The 17846-nt window shown below is 53.4% G+C and overlaps 6 protein-coding genes across 6 annotated transcripts; 4 read left to right on the top strand and 2 right to left on the bottom strand.

The window, feature by feature from the left end:
• Positions 1 to 539: 539 nt before the first annotated feature.
• On the bottom strand, positions 540 to 1969 carry J4E90_007914 (uncharacterized protein; the record flags this gene model as incomplete). Its single annotated transcript, XM_051437444.1, has 2 exons — positions 540 to 1692; positions 1746 to 1969. 2 exons carry the CDS (start codon positions 1967 to 1969, stop codon positions 540 to 542), a joined length of 1377 nt encoding a protein of 458 aa, XP_051288255.1.
• Positions 1970 to 3334: 1365 nt separating this feature from the next.
• J4E90_007913 (uncharacterized protein) lies at positions 3335 to 6202 on the top strand (the record flags this gene model as incomplete). Its single annotated transcript, XM_051437443.1, has 1 exon — positions 3335 to 6202. One exon carries the CDS (start codon positions 3335 to 3337, stop codon positions 6200 to 6202), a length of 2868 nt encoding a protein of 955 aa, XP_051288254.1.
• Positions 6203 to 6735: 533 nt separating this feature from the next.
• Positions 6736 to 11664, bottom strand: J4E90_007912 (uncharacterized protein; the record flags this gene model as incomplete). The annotated part of the gene is made up of 3 exons (XM_051437442.1): positions 6736 to 6843; positions 6923 to 10967; positions 11018 to 11664. 3 exons carry the CDS (start codon positions 11662 to 11664, stop codon positions 6736 to 6738), a joined length of 4800 nt encoding a protein of 1599 aa, XP_051288253.1.
• Positions 11665 to 14886: 3222 nt separating this feature from the next.
• On the top strand, positions 14887 to 15684 carry J4E90_007911 (uncharacterized protein; the record flags this gene model as incomplete). The annotated part of the gene is made up of 1 exon (XM_051437441.1): positions 14887 to 15684. One exon carries the CDS (start codon positions 14887 to 14889, stop codon positions 15682 to 15684), a length of 798 nt encoding a protein of 265 aa, XP_051288252.1.
• A 201-nt stretch (positions 15685 to 15885) lies between these two features.
• On the top strand, positions 15886 to 16371 carry J4E90_007910 (uncharacterized protein; the record flags this gene model as incomplete). Its single annotated transcript, XM_051437440.1, has 2 exons — positions 15886 to 15890; positions 16158 to 16371. The coding sequence occupies 2 exons, from the start codon at positions 15886 to 15888 to the stop codon at positions 16369 to 16371; spliced, it is 219 nt and encodes a 72-aa protein (XP_051288251.1).
• A 43-nt stretch (positions 16372 to 16414) lies between these two features.
• Positions 16415 to 17345, top strand: J4E90_007909 (uncharacterized protein; the record flags this gene model as incomplete). Its single annotated transcript, XM_051437439.1, has 2 exons — positions 16415 to 16421; positions 16447 to 17345. 2 exons carry the CDS (start codon positions 16415 to 16417, stop codon positions 17343 to 17345), a joined length of 906 nt encoding a protein of 301 aa, XP_051288250.1.
• Positions 17346 to 17846: the final 501 nt, after the last annotated feature.

Here is a 17846-nt window from a genome sequence, read left to right as displayed (position 1 = left end):
AGACAGCAAGGCTTTGTCCCATGAAGAGGCGAGCATTAGCGGCCCTAGTGTAGCTTTTGTTTGACAATCGCGATGTACCACGGGTTCATTAATGTTAGGATTGTGGCGAAAAGTTGCACTATTGCTATCTTTTCCTGAATCTCCTGATTATACCACTTTTGACAGACATTGCCTACAGAGTTCTGGTCTAGCAAAGTCTTGGTCGACATATCTTGATGCTTGACAGGCTTGAAGATTATTCCTAGGGCGACGGAATCTTTGCTTAGCATAGTTATAGTACGATACCTACAACATTCTTCTTAAAACGACTAGATATATAACTGAAGAGACGCAGTTGACTAAACAATCGAGCCGTACTGCCAAGAAGAGGAGGTGATGTCTTTTGCATGGTAATTAAGAAGAAGCATTGTTATGCTGCTGAAGCCTTCGAGTAAGGAATAAATGAGGACAAGATTTCAATTCGAAGAGTTTTAGCAGCAACACGAAATGGTAAGCGAGCTCGATTGGCATGACACTATCCAATTGCTACTATATAGAGCCTACAACCGACTTTGAATCTTCTCCAGCGTATCGCCTAAAGCGTACTCGCTCGCCACAGTCTTGCTCCTGACCTTTTCTCCATCCTCCTTGGTCACGTAGCGCGCCTCCACAGCCGGGTTGTAGGAGAATTGACTTGCTTTCTTGACTTCCTCATCACTCATCTTCGCATTCTTCTGGCCATCGGCACGTTTGTAGACGTTGATGACAACAGCTCCACCCAAGCCGAGGTTGTGCTGCAGCGCAGCGTCGGCCCCTTCAGCAAGTCGGTTGTTGGCCCAGCCACGAAGCTGCCATGTCAATTCCGCACATTGAGCTAGTCCAGTAGCGCCAAGAGGATGCCCTTTGCTGATGAGACCGCCTGACGGGTTGACGATGGGACCCTTGCCGCCGTATGTGATGTCGCCATTGCGCACCATCATGTGTGCTTTTCCGGGCTCGCTGAAGCCCAAGCCTTCCAGTAGAATGAGTTCATTGGCTGAGAAGCAGTCGTGCAACTCTGCCACTCTGATGTCTTTTGCGTTGACGTCAGCCTCCTTCAAAGCGGCTTGCGCCGCACGCTTGGTCATGTCGTAACCAACGAGATCCATCGATGATTTGGAGTAGAGCTGCGGTGAATCTGTCATCAACGACTGGCCCGCGATGAGAATAGCTTGGCTCTTCAGGTGTGGCCTAGCGTCCAAGAATTTCTGGCTCACAATCACCGCCGCACCTGCGCCATCGCTTGTCGGGCTGCATTGGAGTTTGGTCAAGGGGAAGTGGATCATAGGAGCCTTCTCGATCTGCTCGAGTGTGTAAACATCCCTGAACTGCGCGTAGGGGTTCTTTTGGCTGTGCTCGTGGCTGATCCTAGCAATTTCGGCGAAGTCACGCGCCTCAGCGCCATACTTCTCCATGTACTCAAGACCAGCATTGGCAAAGTACTGAGCATTGGGCGGAGAGTTACTAATACCGCGGGTATCGGCCATCATACGCATCGAGAGCCCCATAGGAGAGGGTCGGTCACTCCATGCAGATTTGATGGATCCTGGTTGCATCTGTTCAAATCCAATGACCATCGCGCAATCAACTGCTCCGTTCTTGATGAGTGTTCGCGCCAGATGCAGTCCAGTCGAGCCGGTGGCGCATGCATTGTTTGTGTTGTAGATAGGGATACTAATGGCTGTCAGTGCCTTAGGACTTCAGGACAATGCTATCGACTTCCATACCCCGTCATGCCAAACTGGTAGAAGATCCTTTGGCCACTCGTGGTGTCGCCGTAACAGTAACACGCAACACCAGTCTCAACCTCATCGTAGTTGATTTGTGCGTCCAGCATTGCTTTCACTCCCGCCTCGTAGCCCATTTCCGGATATGCGCGGGTTTGTCGAGGCTTGATGAACTTGGTGAGCCCAACACCAAGGACATATGCTGGAACTTCATTTTTAGCCATTGTGATGTGATGAAAGCGATGGAATCCGTGCAGAAGTAATCAAGTTGTACTGGTAGATCGATCCGACTGTTGGCATGTCTAGATGTTGTATATGGTGGTTAGCTACCGGGAGGCGACACCCTGGGCCGAGGTTCGACTACCCCACCTGTACACCTCCGCAGCATCAGCACGTTCGACTCGTTCCTTACTCAGCGAACACACCCACCGACCTAGTTTGGAGACATTTCAACAACCTCTCGAACTTGTCGATGCACTAGTCTATGCTTGACAGGTCCACGTCCTCAACTGCTGCGCCGTGCCTCTGTGGTCGGCAATCGGCATTCCGCTAGCACGGTAGCTACTTGGGCGCATCCAACCTCACAACTTCATCTCGTCGCTCACGGCTCAGTATCGAGCAGTCACCATACTATCGTCATCCGGATACAACGTCGTACTTATCCCCAGAAAGATCGCAGGTCGCGTCGCCGCAACAATGTCGAGGCATGCACGCGCGAAAGTCCGTCGGCTTTGCGCGTCACCTTCTCAAAATCCCGATGTTGCATCGATGCAATTCTTCGAAAATGCCGTTCTGCCGGATTTTGATTGTTGCAGAACGACCGACGCCGAAAATTGACACGACCCATGGCTTTTCGCATTCGGCTTCGGGTCACACAGTGATCAAAGCAGCCTGACTCCTGCAGCCACCGGGTGCAACAGCCGATGAGGCACACCCGACTCAACACTCAAGCCCACGAACTGCGAGCGCAATCCATGGCAGATGGTGTTTTGCTTGGAGGCCCACGCGCAATTTGCAAAGGATAGCGGTTCCTGCCTTGGCGGCGTTTCGAAACGGCTCTAGCATCCACCTCAACGTCAGGTTCATGCCATGGAAACATGAAACATCCTCATTGACGAATGAACGCGACCGTGTTACCGAACAGTGCGTCGGCATATTTCCGTCCAAGCTCCACCCAATCTACTTAGCACAGTGGTGCAAACGCCAGTTGACCGTTCTGACACCTGTAGCGCCACCTATGAACCATGTTCCTGGGCATCGGAGGTCCAGATTCCAGGTTGACAACGTGGTGAGGCTGCATCATGAGCTTGTTTGACGGGCGCTAGGTCGGAGAAGGATTTCATCCTTGGAAGTGGCAGATTGAGGGAAACATGGTCCACAATGGGTATTGTCTTCATATAAGGATGCATCTTGCGGCGACTTATTCGGTACACGCTCTTTCGCTTTTGTCCATTCTTTCGCTTTACTTGCTCGTTCTACGAACGTTGCTTTCCAGTCATTCTTTACAGCCTTGACGGCTTCACACTCTTTTTTTGCGGCAGTGCCACACCATTCTTTCCTCCACTTCAGTCATCACTCACAGCGTCACAATGGCACGCTCATTCCTTCTTTCCACCGCCATTCTGGCTCTTGGCGCATCGGCGCAAACATCTGGAAAGTTCACAGATGAAAAGACGGGCATCACCTTCCAGGGTTACCATCACTCTTCCGGCTACACGCTGGGTTATGCTCTACCTGAGAAGCCTACTACGGATGTCATCATTCAGCTTCAAGCACCCATCACCAACGATGGAGGTTGGGCTGGTTTCAGTCTGGGACAATCTATGACCGGTAACCTGCTAGTTGTTGCTTGGCCTCACGAGGACAAGGTCCTTGCATCCTTCCGGGAGGCAACTGGCTACACCAACCCAGCTGTCAAGACCGGTGACTTCACCATGTCTCCTATCCCAGACGGTACTTTTGTCAACGACACCGCCTTCTCATACACATTCTTGTGCTCAAACTGCATAAGCGACGACCCAGCTACTGGCCTTGTCATCTATGAGGACCCAAGCGTCAATGTTCAGGGTTGGGCTTACTCTGACAAGCCGCTCGCAGACTCCTCGACTGCTGGCGCGGTTCTCAACTACCACGACGCTGGTTTCGGAGCTTTCGGACTACCCATGAGCAACGCTACTAGCCCCGATTTCGAGAAGTGGGCTGCCCTCGCGGTAGCTGGCACTCCTAGCACCCCCGGCGCTGGTAACTCTACTACTCCAGGAGCTGGTGGTAACTCGACTGCCCCAGCCGGTGGAAACACCACAGCCACCATCGCAAACTCTACCTACGACTACATCGTTGCTGGAGGTGGCGCCGCCGGTATCATCGCAGCTGAGAGGTTTGCCGAGAGCGGCGCGTCTGTCCTCTTGATCGAGCGTGGTGGCCCATCGTACGCGTTCACTGGCAAGACTGAGGTCATGCCGTGGAACGACACTGTCTCCATGTACGATGTGCCTGGATACGGATACTACCTCAGCGATGTCGGTAGCCCTGCTTACTGCGCTGACACTGCGGATATGGCTGGCTGCCTGCTCGGTGGCAGCACTGCCATCAACGCCATGATGTACGTCAAGCCCCAGGAGCGCGACTTCAACGACAAGTGGCCCGCTGGCTGGAAGTGGACCGATGTCGCCAAGGCGGCTGACCGTCTGTACGAGCGTAACCCCGGTCAAACCTACGGATCCGAAGATGGTGTCCGCTACGACGATGCCGCCTACGACGTTCTCTCTAAGTTCTTCGAGGGCCAGGGTTGGACCGAGACCGACTTCGTCAAGGACCCCAACGCAAAGGTCGATGTCTACGGCCACCCCACATGGAACATCGCCGACGGTCTCCGTTCCGGTGTCGTCAGGACCTACCTTCCCCTCGCCCAGAAGCTCGACAACTTCGAGCTGATGATGAACACCAACGTCGTCCGCGCTGTCCGTGAGGGATCGGCGGTCTCTGGTATCGAGGTAGAGACGGCGGATGGCAAGCGCGTCATCTACAACGTCAACAAAGGAGGTAGCGTCATCCTCGCAGCCGGATCCATGTCTACTCCCCGCATTCTCTTCAATTCCGGAATCGGTCCCGCCGACCAGCTCAAGACAGTTGCCAGCGGCAGCAGCAAGGTCACTCTCCCCGACGAGGCTGACTGGATCGACCTCCCGGTTGGTGCTGAGATCAAGGACCACCCCATCTTCACTGTCAAGTTCAACACCAGCACACCGCTTGCTGCAACCGATAAGGATGCGCTCATCACTCCCAACCAGACCACCATCGATCTGTTTGCCAAGGGCTCCGGCGAGCTCGCTCAGTCTGGTCAGCGTCTCAACTGGTGGTCATCCGTCAACACCACCGATGGCAGCGAGATTTTCTTCCAGGGTACTTGCAACTCGCCTTCCGACAACACCATCCAGATGAAGGTCTACATCACCCACGGTCTCCAGTCTGTTGGTAGCCTCGGTATCACTGCTGATGGCGCCACCTCGTTCATCACCGACCCCCACATGACTTCCGATGTCGATACTGAGGCCATTACCATGATGATGGACCGTTTGATCGCCATGACAAAGGGCGGCAACTCCACTCTGACTGTTCAAGCGCCCGCCGGTGTCACCAACGTCACTGGTGCAGACCTCATCAAGTCCTTCAAGACTGGTAGCCACTACGTCGGCACTGCCAAGATGGGAACTAAGGGAGATGCTGGTGTTGTTGTTGACACTGACACCAAGGTCTACGGTACCGACAACCTTTTCGTCGTCGATGCGTCTATCCACCCCGATCTTCCCACTGGTAACACCCAGGCTATCGTCATGGTTGCCGCCGAGGCCGCTGCCGAGCGCATCCTGGCCCTTGGTGGTAGCCCCGCCAGCGGTACCACTCCTGCTACCCCTGAAGAGGCCAGCTCTGGCGCACCAGTTGCTACTGCCTCAGCCCCCGCTGCTTCATCTGCAGCGCCCACCAGCGCGGCATCGTCTGCTACCCCTACCGCCGCACCCGAGGAGTCAGCACCACCTGCCGAGTCTGAGGCACCCGTTGCATCTGCCTCTCCCAGCCCTTCTTCGCCCGCTGAGTCTTCCACTTCCTCCGCGCCTGCCGAGTCCGCTCCTACCACCACACCCGCCCCCGCTGAGCCCGCTGAGCCCGCCCAGCCCAGCACAGCCGGAGCATACGAACGATGCGGCGGCCAGGGTTTCACCGGCCCCACCGCTTGCGCCTCCGGCTGGAAGTGCGTGAAGCAGAACGACTACTACTCCCAGTGCCTCCAGGGATCGGCTTCCAAGCGTGGCCGCTCTGAGCCTGTTTCCCTTCGTCACGACGCCCCGACCAGGCGTGCGATGAACGGTCACAAGCCCGTCAGCCCTGTTGTTGTTAGGGAGCATGTCCATGCTCAGAAGCTTGGAAGGGCTACCTTCATTGACTCTTACCAGTCCTAGGACTAGGATTGGTGAGACGCTCCGAGTGAGACGTGAGGAAGAAAAGTTTTCTTGTATATAAATATTACATTCTGTTGGCTGCGCCTTTTGTATAGTTCAATCAAATCATCACGATAAAGTCCATTGCTCGATCGATACGTGATGTGCTTTCCTCCTGACTGCAAAGCCAGCTTATAGAGCCCCGTGACTGGAAGCTGTTTTCGCCGATTGCTGTGCAGGTTATTTGCATGTGCTCGCGCCAGTCCCTGATTCGTTGGGGTGGATGAGTGGCGACTGGAGGTATAACGTTGGGTGAAAATAAGACATCAGGTGCGCATCGCAGGGCATTTTGCAAACAAATGCTTCGTAATTGACAATAGTACATTGAGTGGGTATAGTGCCATGATCTAAAAGGCAAACTCATGCTGTGAAGAGCGGGAGAGGAAGAATTACAACAGTATGTTGGAAGAAGAAATAGAAGCACATGCATCATTCGCACTCGTACGTCACGGCAAGCATGTTCAACATGCAATCCTCCCAAGAAGAAAAAACCTCTAGTCTTGCTCCACTGTGAGCTTGTGGGCGGTCTTCGTGCTCTCAGAGATGGCCTCATTGTTGAGCTCAGCGAGCTGGTTCAGGGTCTCTTGCATAGCTGCCAACTGCTAGCGGCGGATTAGCGATCTGTACCTCATGTGCGACGAGCAAACCAAAATATCCACATACAGGTAGGGGGTTACTTACAGTTCCTACCACATCTTTGTGGTCACTGGCGCCGTTTGTCTTGGGAGCCTGGATGCCCGACGCTATGGCTTGGTCGTCGTCCTCATCCTCTTCTGCGAGAGTGTTGATGTTACGCTGCTCGCCTATAGTTGCGGCTGCACGAGCAATGCGATCACCGGCGGCGATGATGGCTTCAAGGCGGTCGATTTTGTCGGTGAGGAAGGCGTTTTCCTTCTCCAAGGGCTCAACCCTTGCTAGGTGCTTGCGAACAACCTCGCCTTTCATGGTTTCGATGCGGTCTTCCGCGTCCTGAGCGGCTCTCATGGCTTCATCACGTTGTCGCTCCACCTCACGAAGCTTTTCTTCGTAATCAGTTCCGTTCGATGCGGAGGCATCCGGGATGTCGGTGACTGGGGCTTGCTGTGGTATTTCCTTGTCTGAGGTCGCCTGTGTGGCTGTCTCTTGCCTTACAGTTTCAAGTTCGCTTGCATGCCGGGAACGCTCTGCTTCCAGCTCCGCGGCAAGAGCAGCGTACTTTTCCTGCAGTTGCTGCAAAGCATCGGAGGTGCTAGCCTCCATGCCAACCATCAATTCGCTGATAGCTTCCTCATGTGCCTGGTCCATAGACGCCTTCTGCTCGGTGAGATCAGAGTGCCGTTTCTGCATAGTCTCAAGCTGTTGTTTCAAGGCCTGCATGTCGCTCGAATGACCTGCTTGGAACTCGTCTTTCAGTAGCTCAATTGCGTCACTCTGCTCTTGATCTGTCTTGGCAATCTTTTCTTGCAAAGTGTTGTACTCAGATTGCAACTTCGATAGGGTCTGCTCATGGTCCTGCGTGAGCGAGTCCCTTAGTAGTGTCATGGCATCCTGATGATCCTTTTCCGCAGCGGTTTTCTCGGCGAGGAGGGTTTCGTACTTCAGAGTCATCTCGTTAGTTCCAGTCGATTGGACCTGATCTTTCGTTGACAGTCCGGCCTTGAGTTCATCAATCTCAGCGTTCAGCTCCTTCTTAAGAGCAGCAAGCTCGTTGAGAGCGGATTGTTTGCTCGATAGCGCCGTAGACTTCTCCTGTTCTAGTCGATCGGCATCGCTTTGCATGATCTCAAGTAGACTTGCATACTTTTGCTCAATCTCGGCCTGTTGTGCTTCGAGTGCCTTTGCGTGTGCTTCCTCGGTCACCAGCTGCCCGGTGAGCACGTCTGCGTGGCTCTTTTCGAGTTGTGAAAGTCGCTTGGAAAGGTCGTCACGCTGGCTCTGGAGAGCATCGATCTCAGCCTTGTGGTTAGCCTCGATATTGTTGATCTCTTCCATGGCAGCATCGTGCTTCATTTGCAAAGCGCTTAAAGCTTCGGACATGCTCTTTACGTTGTCCTGAGCTTGGTCGTACTTGGCTTGGAGCTCGCTCAGGAGTTCTTTGGACGCGCCCTCGACCTGCTCCTTTAGGTGCATGATAGCTTGGTTGTGCTCATCATCAGCCGCAGACTTCTCTTCCAACAGTACGTCGTACTTGGATTGAAGCTCGCCTAGGATCGACTTGGTGGTGCTTTCCGACTCCGATTTCAAAGCCTCAATTGTTTGAGTATATGTTGCTTCGGTTGCGTTCTTTTCTTCGAGCAGTGCGTCGTATTTGGCCTGAAGCTCGTCCATGAGCTGTCTTGATGTGTTCTCGGATTCCTGCTTCAGTGCCTTGATCGCATGTTCGTATCCGTCATCGGATGCAGTCTTCTCGCGCAGCAGACTGTCGTATTTGGATTGAAGTTCTTCGATTAGTTCTTTCGAAGAAGCAAAGGCATCGGCGTCCTGCTTCTGAGTCTCCAGCACACGATGGTGTTCCTGCTCTGCAGCCTTCTTCTCATCCAGCAAGGCATCATACTTCGCTTGTAGTTCAGCGAGCAGATGCTTGGACTGACTTTCAGAGTCCTGCTTCAGCGCTTCAATCGCTCGGGTATGAGCGTCTTCGGCAGCGGTCTTGTCTTCCAGAAGGGAGTCATGACGGGCTTGCAAATCGGCGATGATCGACTGGGTCATACCATGCGCCTCCTCTATTGCTGCTTTCTCCTCCTTCAGACGGTCTAGTTGAGACTGGACGTCTTTGACAGTGGCAGCTTCCTGGGTGAGGGAATCGACGCGGGCTTGAAGATCAGCGACTAGAGACTGCGAGATGCCGTGTACCTCTGTGAGAGCCGCCTTCTCTTCTTCGAACTTCTTGAGCTTCATGAGCGCATCGTCACGATTTTCGGTCGCGCGAGCGGTACTCTCATGGGCTTCTTCAGCCTGTTTCTTGACAGCTTCAAGCTCACTGGATCGCTCAGCAAGAATCTGCTCATGCTGTTCCAGTGTTCTGCTCTTCTCAGCCACGAGGGAGTCGTAGTCAGCCTGCAGGGTGTTGAGTCGCTTGGTTGCGTCTCCTTCAAGATCCGCCCGCAGCGACTCAATCTCGCGTTCATAGTCCTCGCCAATGACCCGAAGATCTTGCTTGTGTCTATCGTGCAGCGTATCAAGCTCTGCCTTGTGGGCTTCCACCTTCTTGTTCGCGTCGTTTAGTTCGGCTTGGACTTTGGCCATGTCGGAAGCGTGCTGAGACTCTTGCTGTTGCGAGGTTTTCTCGAGTGTCTCGATGGTGCTGCGGAGACTTGCGGCCTCTTCCTTGAGCTGTTCAAGCTCGGCGGCGTCAGTGGTGAGCTGCTCGTTCATGGCATCCAGTTGTCGCGCAAGCTCCTCGTTCTCATCGGCCTTGACTTTGATCGCTGCCTCATGAGCCTCCTTCAGTTCTTGGATTTCCTTGTGCAGCTCTTCAGCGACTCTGGCACCGTCAGTTGAACCTTGCTGCAAAGCCAAGATCTGTTCCTGGAGACCATCAATAGATTTGAGATGGCCAGAAAGCTCGTCTTCTCTCGCTTGCAGCTCTGCTTCTGAACTCTTCTGTAGCTCCTCGATCTTGGCCTGCATCTGTTCTGCATGGGCGTTGCGTTCGGTGTCCAGGTCAGCAGAGACCTGATCAGCCCGTTCTTGCAGCTTGGCAATATCGTCTTGAAGCTCCTTTTGCGCCTGAATGTGAGATGCGATGGTCTCTTCCTTGAGGCGCAGTTCGTCGGTGTGTTTCTGATGCAGCGTCTGGATCTCGGATTGAAGTTGCTCCACGACAGCTGAAGACTCAGAGGACTTTGACTCAAGAGACCGTTGTGCTTCTTGGAGGGCATTGGTATGCCTCTCCTCCCGAGAGGCAACCTCTGTCACGTACTCATCGACAGTCTTGGTCAGCTCGGTGATCTTAGCATCGCGCGATCGGAGATTGTCGGATTGGGTCTGCTCGAGCTCCGCAAATTTTGTTTCGAGGTTTTCCAGCGTCTTCTTGGCGATGTCTAGCTCTTGCGACAAGCTGTCACGCTCATCCCGAAGCGTGGAAATCTCCTTGTTGAGCCCTTCGATCTGCGCAGCTTGCTCGACGAGCTTCTTCTTCTCTTCGTCCCATTGCTGGCCCTGTTGTTCCAGCTCAGCGTTCAAGTCGTCCAAGACCTGCTGCAGCTCGCTAGCCTTGGCTGCCTCGGTTGCCTCTCTCTCCTGCGCAGCCTTCTTCTCTTCCTCCAGCTGTTGACTCTGCTCTTCCAGCTGCTTGGTCTCTCTCGCAAACTTCTTTTCCATGTCCTCGACGAGGATCGTGTGGGCGCGGTGCTGTGAAGGCGAGGCATCTGAGCCGCCGGAGATGGCCTTGTCCTTCTCAACAATGGCGGCCTGAGCATCCGCCAGCTGTTTGCGCAGCTTATCCTTCTCCGAATGCAGGTTATCGACTTCGCGGGTGAGGTCGTCGCATTGCTCTTGAAGCTTGTCGCGTAGGTTGGTCTCCTTGAAGAAGTCTTGCATGATCTGAGCGCTCCGCCTTTTCATCTCCACATCCATCTCGGCACGTCCCGTCGGCGCAGTATCCGGACGCGGCGGCTCCTCGCCGAGTTTCGCCATGGAAGCCCTGATGGGCTCGAGAGCGCTCTTGCGCTTTTCGGTTTCGGCATCGGAGGCAGCTTTGTCCTTGAGGGGCGCTCGGCGAGGGGTGACGACGACGGGACTCTCTCTGTGATCGAGTTAGCAATTGAATCATCCTGGCGGCTCATGCTGACTCACGCTTCTTCGGCTGTATCCTCTGTTTCCGGCGCTGGTGGTGGAGGGGCAGAGACGGACAGCTTCTTCGCAGGCCCAGCCGGCGCCTTTGCTGTTGCACCTGCCGTCCGTGTTCCTGCCGTGGGTCGAGTAGCGGTCGGGCGTGTTGACGCAGCAAGAGAGGCGCGTGGAGCAGTGCGGGTCGTCGCTGCCTCTGCAGGTGGGCGTGAGGTTACAGGACGCTTGGCGGCAGTCGTTGTCGTAGAGGAAGGCGCAATGGATTGTCTCGAAGTCGGTTTGGCAGGAGATGGCCTCGAAGTAGCTGACGACGTGACGGGCGTCCGGCGCACTGCTGTCCTCTTCTTCTCGTCGCCCGATGTGACGGACGACAGGTCTGGCTCGGCATCGGATGCGGTTCTGGACGACGAGATGGTCCTGCGCGCCGTCGTCCCTGCTGCCGGGCGCGTAGGCGGCTTGTTCAGGCTGGATCCAACCGTGCTGGTGCGCGATGTTGCCGTGGTGGGGGCTTTGGACGCGCTCGTAGCAGTTCGCGCCGTGCTTGTTGATGCCGCTGCAGGACGACGGGCGCTCGCAGCGGTGCCGCTGGCTGCAGTCGGCCGGCGTGGAGGGACGCCATCTTTTGAGGCTGGGGAAGGCGCATTGGCAGCCATCTTGCGGCGGACTGAGGATGTGGGCGTTGAGGGGGCGGGCAGTTTTTTGGGCTGCGGACTCCCGACTGGCACGCTTTCCGAGGGAGCTCTGTCGCGAGCCGGGGGTGGTGTCGCCATTCGGTGCCGGATTCAGGGGCCTCTGCTGATCAATGCACTCCCAATCGCGCTCTCAGCGGGGTGTGCAGCAAGTACCGGCCTAATGGGATGGATCTAAACAGCAGAGGATGGTATCGCGTAGCTGTCGCTTCTCAGTCGCGACTTCCTCACGCGCTGGGCTAGCTCATGTATGTGGGGAGTGCAAAAGCAGGGTCTCATAGCGCTCCAATCCACGCCCAGACGGCCAGCACAACACACCGAGCATCACCACCTAGTTTCACTCTCGCCGCCCATCATCACACTCCTGGCCACTGAAGAGAGCACACGTCAAATCTGTCACCTTGCATTGACTGTATCGACTTTCGGCGTCAACGTAGGCCGAACCTGTGGCACCAATGCACCCCAGGCTCCCACCATGGTGGCTTGCAGCTTCCCCACTTCGCATGCTATAGCCAGGGTCCGATTCCAATATTCGGTCACGATCCCAAAAACCGAACGGCCTCTGGAACTGGAAGATGGCATGCCACGCGTTCGGTGTCCAAGACAGTCGAATCAAAGGAGAGGCGCGTAAGTTGCTGCAGTGTCAGAAAAGTCTCAAACGCTTGATCATCGTCCTTCTGGATCAGGTCGTTTCCAGAGAGACTATCCCATGAAGGACTGTTTATCGTGCCTTCGCCTTTGACGACGCCTGCGCGCCCTACTGTCTCTACTAATCCCAGACGACTAGACTCACGTACGAGCAGTACCGCATCCGTTTTGAAGAACTGAACCATAATATCGCCCGATCGCGTCGTCTTGGGCCCAATACCAACGAACTGAACGCCTTCCGGGTCCTTGGCCAAGAATAATCTCGAATGTAGATAGCCAAACCTTGTTGTATCGTCGAACGGAACAAAATTACGGACTTTGAAGCCGACCCGGCCTTTCAGTACCGCCGTCAAGTATCGTAGGCCCATGATAAGTCGATCAACGTCTCCCTTTTCTCTCAGAGCATCGCGGCCTAACTCCCTGAACCAGGACTTCGCTGTCCCTGGGTCCGTGGAGAACGACAAATAGGTCGGGCCTACTTGATACACCACTCCTGTCATTCTGCCCGAAACGCTCACGGATCGGGTAGTCGACTCCACTGGTGACCAGTCCTGACTATTTTCTGGCATGGAACAGTGCCAAAACCACTCCAAGTCTAAAGGACGGCCCTTAGTCGAGTTTCTTAGACTTATGAGCAATGAGTGAACGTAGCCAATGATACTTGCCACAACTTCGTCCTCCCACGAACACCACGGACTACAGCTGGTCCTGCGTATGTATTCCCACCTCCCAGGATCCTGTCTGGGAAGGCGCCATCCATGGAATTTGGCCATCGAGAATGCTTTTCGCGATATACTGGCTCGTAGTAGGCTCGCAAAATAGACCATGTCCACCGCATGTTTCTGTTGCGTCAAAGTCCTTGCCTCTAGTGGCACTGAGGGCGCTCGAAGATGTATCAATTCTGAGTACATATCCAATCGAGACTGGGAGTAGTTCGCTGCAACAACATCGGTAATGTGGTCCTCTGCAATCCCAATCAAAGCATACACCTTGTCGGCCCAGTTTGAGCAGAAACAATCGTTGAAGCTTTCCAAAAGCGAAGTGAAGGTGTTCTGGTTCGTGTCTACGGGATGGCGAATGTCCTCAATGCGCAGGACTCTTCGAGTAATATGCGTAGGAACCCAGGCCTCATTTTGCGCTTCGAAGAGCCTGACCAGATGGATCCAAATGTCCCAAGGTATAGCCTCACTCTTGGACTTGGACCAGCTAGGTACATGGTACAGTACGTATATGTCACTTGCCATGCGGAGCTCTTGGATGATCCAGCAACGTTTCCAATACTCCGCATTCATCAAGGAAAATATCCATGTTGCAGTTCCCGGCCATTCTTCTTCGGCTTCACGAAGTGTTTTCGTCACATCCCACTTCCAGGATTTCGCCAGCCCTGTCCATCGTGGTTCGAAATGATCGCCCAGCCAAAGATATACTGCCTGTGCTCGTTCGTATATCGATGGCATGATAGCGATTTGTGAAGCCTTTTCGTCCGGGTCATCTTGGTTAATGCAAATTGCATCCACCCAAACAAGTATGTCTCCATACAACATCCGATCGCGAATGCTGCGAAGAGCACCCCATAGATGGTCGCTGACAACATGGCGTTTTCCGTTAATGAGTATCGATTGCTTGTGTGGTCCAGCATCCCACGTGTATGAAAGAGCAGTATACGACGGCCACGACGAGAATGATGCTTCCTCCCAAGTGAGCTCTATCCTGCCTGTGGCGTGGCGCATTCGCAGAAGACGAATAGATGACTTCGGATCGGCTAATCTAGCATAATCCCTCGGTGACCATGGATACTCATACCACGTAGCTGATGGCAGCGTACCTGTTGGCAGCAACTGAAGATCAAAGAGCATGCAGGTGATTCCCCCAATATACATCACCAAGGCTGCCCTCACAGAGAACCCCTCCAGGGTCAAGCGCGAAAGACAGAGAAGCATACAGGTGATTATAGTGGCCAAAAACAAGCTCATGGGCCACATGGTGCACGTAGTACGGTGGAAGGCTGAACGTGCGAGTCGGATGATCGCGATTGCGACACACAAAGACGCCAGCGTGCGGACAGTGAGGAGGCAGACAGCGGGCTAACGCGACCGCGAGACAACTGATCAAATTAAACGATAGTTGCGACGTCCGAAGGAAGTGTTGCGCGAGGGCAAAGTTCAGCTGCGATGATGCGCCTGCTTACCCAGGTATGCATACGCTGACTTTGCATAGGACCAATAGTTGGGAACAACACATCAGCACTGCGCTTCCAATCACCGTGACCAGGCAGTTGAGGCGTTCAGCCTCGTAGGCTCCAGCACGCGGTCCCGGTTTTGCCGTGGCGAATGTCAAAACGCGTTCTGGAACGCGTCCCGCGACGTGTGACGTCAGACGGTCATTAGGCGTGCAATCAGCGTGCGCGTTGCCATCTTAAAAGCCAAGAAGCAGACCTTGGGAAGCTATAACGACCAACAGCTTGCTTGTATCGAAGCCATGCGATACGCACTTTCCGAGGCACCCTGATCACCTCAAGGGCTACCTACGTACCTAAGCATGGTCTACGACCCAAACTTGTACCGCGACAAAGAGCGCTTTCTTGGCATTCTCACCGCCGATCTTACACCTACCCAACTCGATGCAGTCCAGGAACTCTTCGGCATTGGCGCCAACATGTGCTCTCCATATCCTGCAGAGCAGCTGTTCATCGAAGACAAACGCGACTTGTCAAACCTCTCCCATGCAGACTTGAGGAGAGCCTTCCTTGATGCAGATCCCTTACTTGTTATCGACGCTCAAACGCCCACCGACGGCGGTGTCTGGTATCTTGACCATTTTGCTGAGCAATTCGACGTCGATAAGGGATTAGCCGAGAACTTGGACACTCTCTACAAGATTCGCATGGATATTCGCGACCTTGTCATCACGCATGTAAACTACAATATCGCCAATACCGATATCCAAAATGATCTAGAAACGGTCGGTGTACCTTATCCCATACCGGAGAACTTTGTTCAGGACAAAATATTCTGCATGGGTTTCGATCATATCAAGTACCGTTACGCAAACCCGACTTGGGTCATAGCTATACCGGACGAGCTAGAAGAGAGTACAAATGGCAGAGACTTGAACAACTTCATCCCACGGCCGGAAATTCTCTATCGCATCAAAGAAGATGTCGCGAGAGAGGCGGGCTTGAAGAGCGCATGGATGATCGCGAGCGATAGATCTGGGGAAGTGAAATTACCTGATGGCACCAAAATAGCATTGCCCCCAGGGAGCAAGGTCGTGCAGTCTACATACGATCCCGATGTAGCGGTCCCAGTGTACAAGAAACCGGAGGGAAGCTTATAGATACAGTTCAACAAAAATCGGTGTTCCTCATCAGTCATGCCGCGAAAGACACCCTTGCTGTGAACGGATCTGAACATGTGCCTATTGCACATCTTTTGAGAAATCGGTATTACTAGATGTCTAACGTATCGATATAGGGCCTAAATTCGATGGGGTGAGTATTGTGGTTGCGCAAAAGTTGCCGCGCAAGTACCCGTCAAGATGTGGTATTCGGACTAACCCACAACGTACTAGACTGAAGGGTATCCACTCACCGCCGTTGAATTTAAGCCCCGCACGATCCCGTTCTCATGCCCGAACACGACCTCTACACATCGTCTCGAAAAGTTCATCGGAATCACCAGACATGACCTCTTTCCGCTTCCTCGATCTCCCCGCGAGATTCGCGACAAAATATATGGCATCCTGCTGTGCACATTCCCGCGTCCCGAATCTATCACGCAGGGGACGATGCTTTCGAAGAAAGACTTCAGCCCAAGTATCCTACGCGCCAACAAACAGATCTACGCCGAAAGCTATGATTCCATGATAAAGTGCAATCGGTTCATGCTCGTGTCTTCGACTGGCGGTCTACATCTCGCCAACATGCTCAAGGGCAACTGCGTTCCCACGCTGGCTTTCGACCTGGACAACGGCACTAAGAGGAAGAAGAAAAGCGGAAAAGAGGTCATTAAGCCCATAACATAAATTTTCCGGGGCTACGCTTTGCATATCACCATAGGGAACAGCAATGTCCGGTGAGGATGGAGCTCCCACATTCAGAGCTCTTGCAACCTTGCAACGTCATCATGCTCTTCCGGGATGTCGAACTACTATGCGAGGCCATCAAGGGAGGCGATGGCCGACTGGAGAACTACAAGAATCTTGTGACCCTAGACATTGGACTTGCACCGGTGGTCAAGCGTCCGCCGTTCCAACTAAAAAGCCCAACGGCTTACTTCTCTTCTACCAAGACCCAGGAAGAACTACAGGCACCTTTTCGCAAAAGCTTCCGCGACATGCCTCGGGTCACTATTGGTGGTACCGTCGATGAATCCCTTGCTCAGTCAGCCAGACAAGATTTCGCACGGAGCAAATTTGAAGATGTTGACAGCATCATCGCCTTATGGACCGCGAAAAAGGATGAGGGTACTCAGCTATTCAAGCGAGGCGACGATGGCTGTCTGAAACCATGGTCAAAAGTCAGAGATGAGATCAATGAAGCCTTCAAGTCAGAGGCATGGGCACGCCTAGTTAAACAAGGAGGCCCCTCATTCGTGGCGAGAGTCGCGGAGCTCTTCTACACCACAAACCTCAACATCGTAGCCATCGGACTGAAGTGGCTGGAAGAAGGAGATCGCGACGTCTTGCCCGGCGTCCGTGACGCCTACGGTCACTTGAAGAGTAGCACCAATGAAGGCTATTGGGGCATCGCGCACTCGTGGAAACCCTCCCCGGCGCAGGAGACGAAGAGCTTGTTTCGATATGCGAAAATCTTAAGACTCTCAGGAGAGTCAGAGCTGGTTCCATTTGCGTCCGCGACTATCGACATGCTAGCTTATCATAATCCTGATGACGCTACAATTCTTGAGGAGAAGCGTAAGATCAAGGCTTGGAAGCGCAGCGTGGGGCCTATTGACGACAGCGCGTTCAACGCTATGATGAGCGGTCTGAACACGTAATGCCGACATGGGTAGTGCGTGTCCTTTAGGCGCGTGACTGATTTAGTATAGATGTTCGATGCTGAAGTTAGGAAAAGCACCTGGGCAGCGCGCGCGGAGTCCCGCAGGTTGGATTTGTAGTATGTTTGTTCACACCTGTTGTTTGCTTCTAGCGAGTAGACACTACAAAACACATTGTCTATTAGAGTCTTAGCTACTAATTAAGAAACTCTAGAAGTAAGATATCTATATATTAGAAACAAATTTTATTTTAGAGTTCTAGTGTAAGAGATACAATTAAATAGGTATACAATAGATTATAAGCTATTAAGTAGAATATAAAGATATAGAGTATCACGGCGCTAGCCTAGATAGCTAATTAGATAGCGCTAAGCTGCTAAGCGAGCAGCTCTGCGACTACTAAAATTCCTGCGCAACTATGCCTGTTATATACTCTTTAAGCTATATTCTTATCTTAGCCTAACTCTATACTACTAGCAATACGTAGTAAATATACTAATT

This window comes from Alternaria incomplexa (assembly GCF_024043165.1).
Source record: "Alternaria incomplexa strain BMP 0042 chromosome Unknown scaffold_12, whole genome shotgun sequence".
Taxonomy (NCBI): domain Eukaryota; kingdom Fungi; phylum Ascomycota; class Dothideomycetes; order Pleosporales; family Pleosporaceae; genus Alternaria; species Alternaria incomplexa.
Note: the sequence above shows the minus strand (reverse complement) of the source record. Positions and strands in the feature narration are given on the sequence as shown.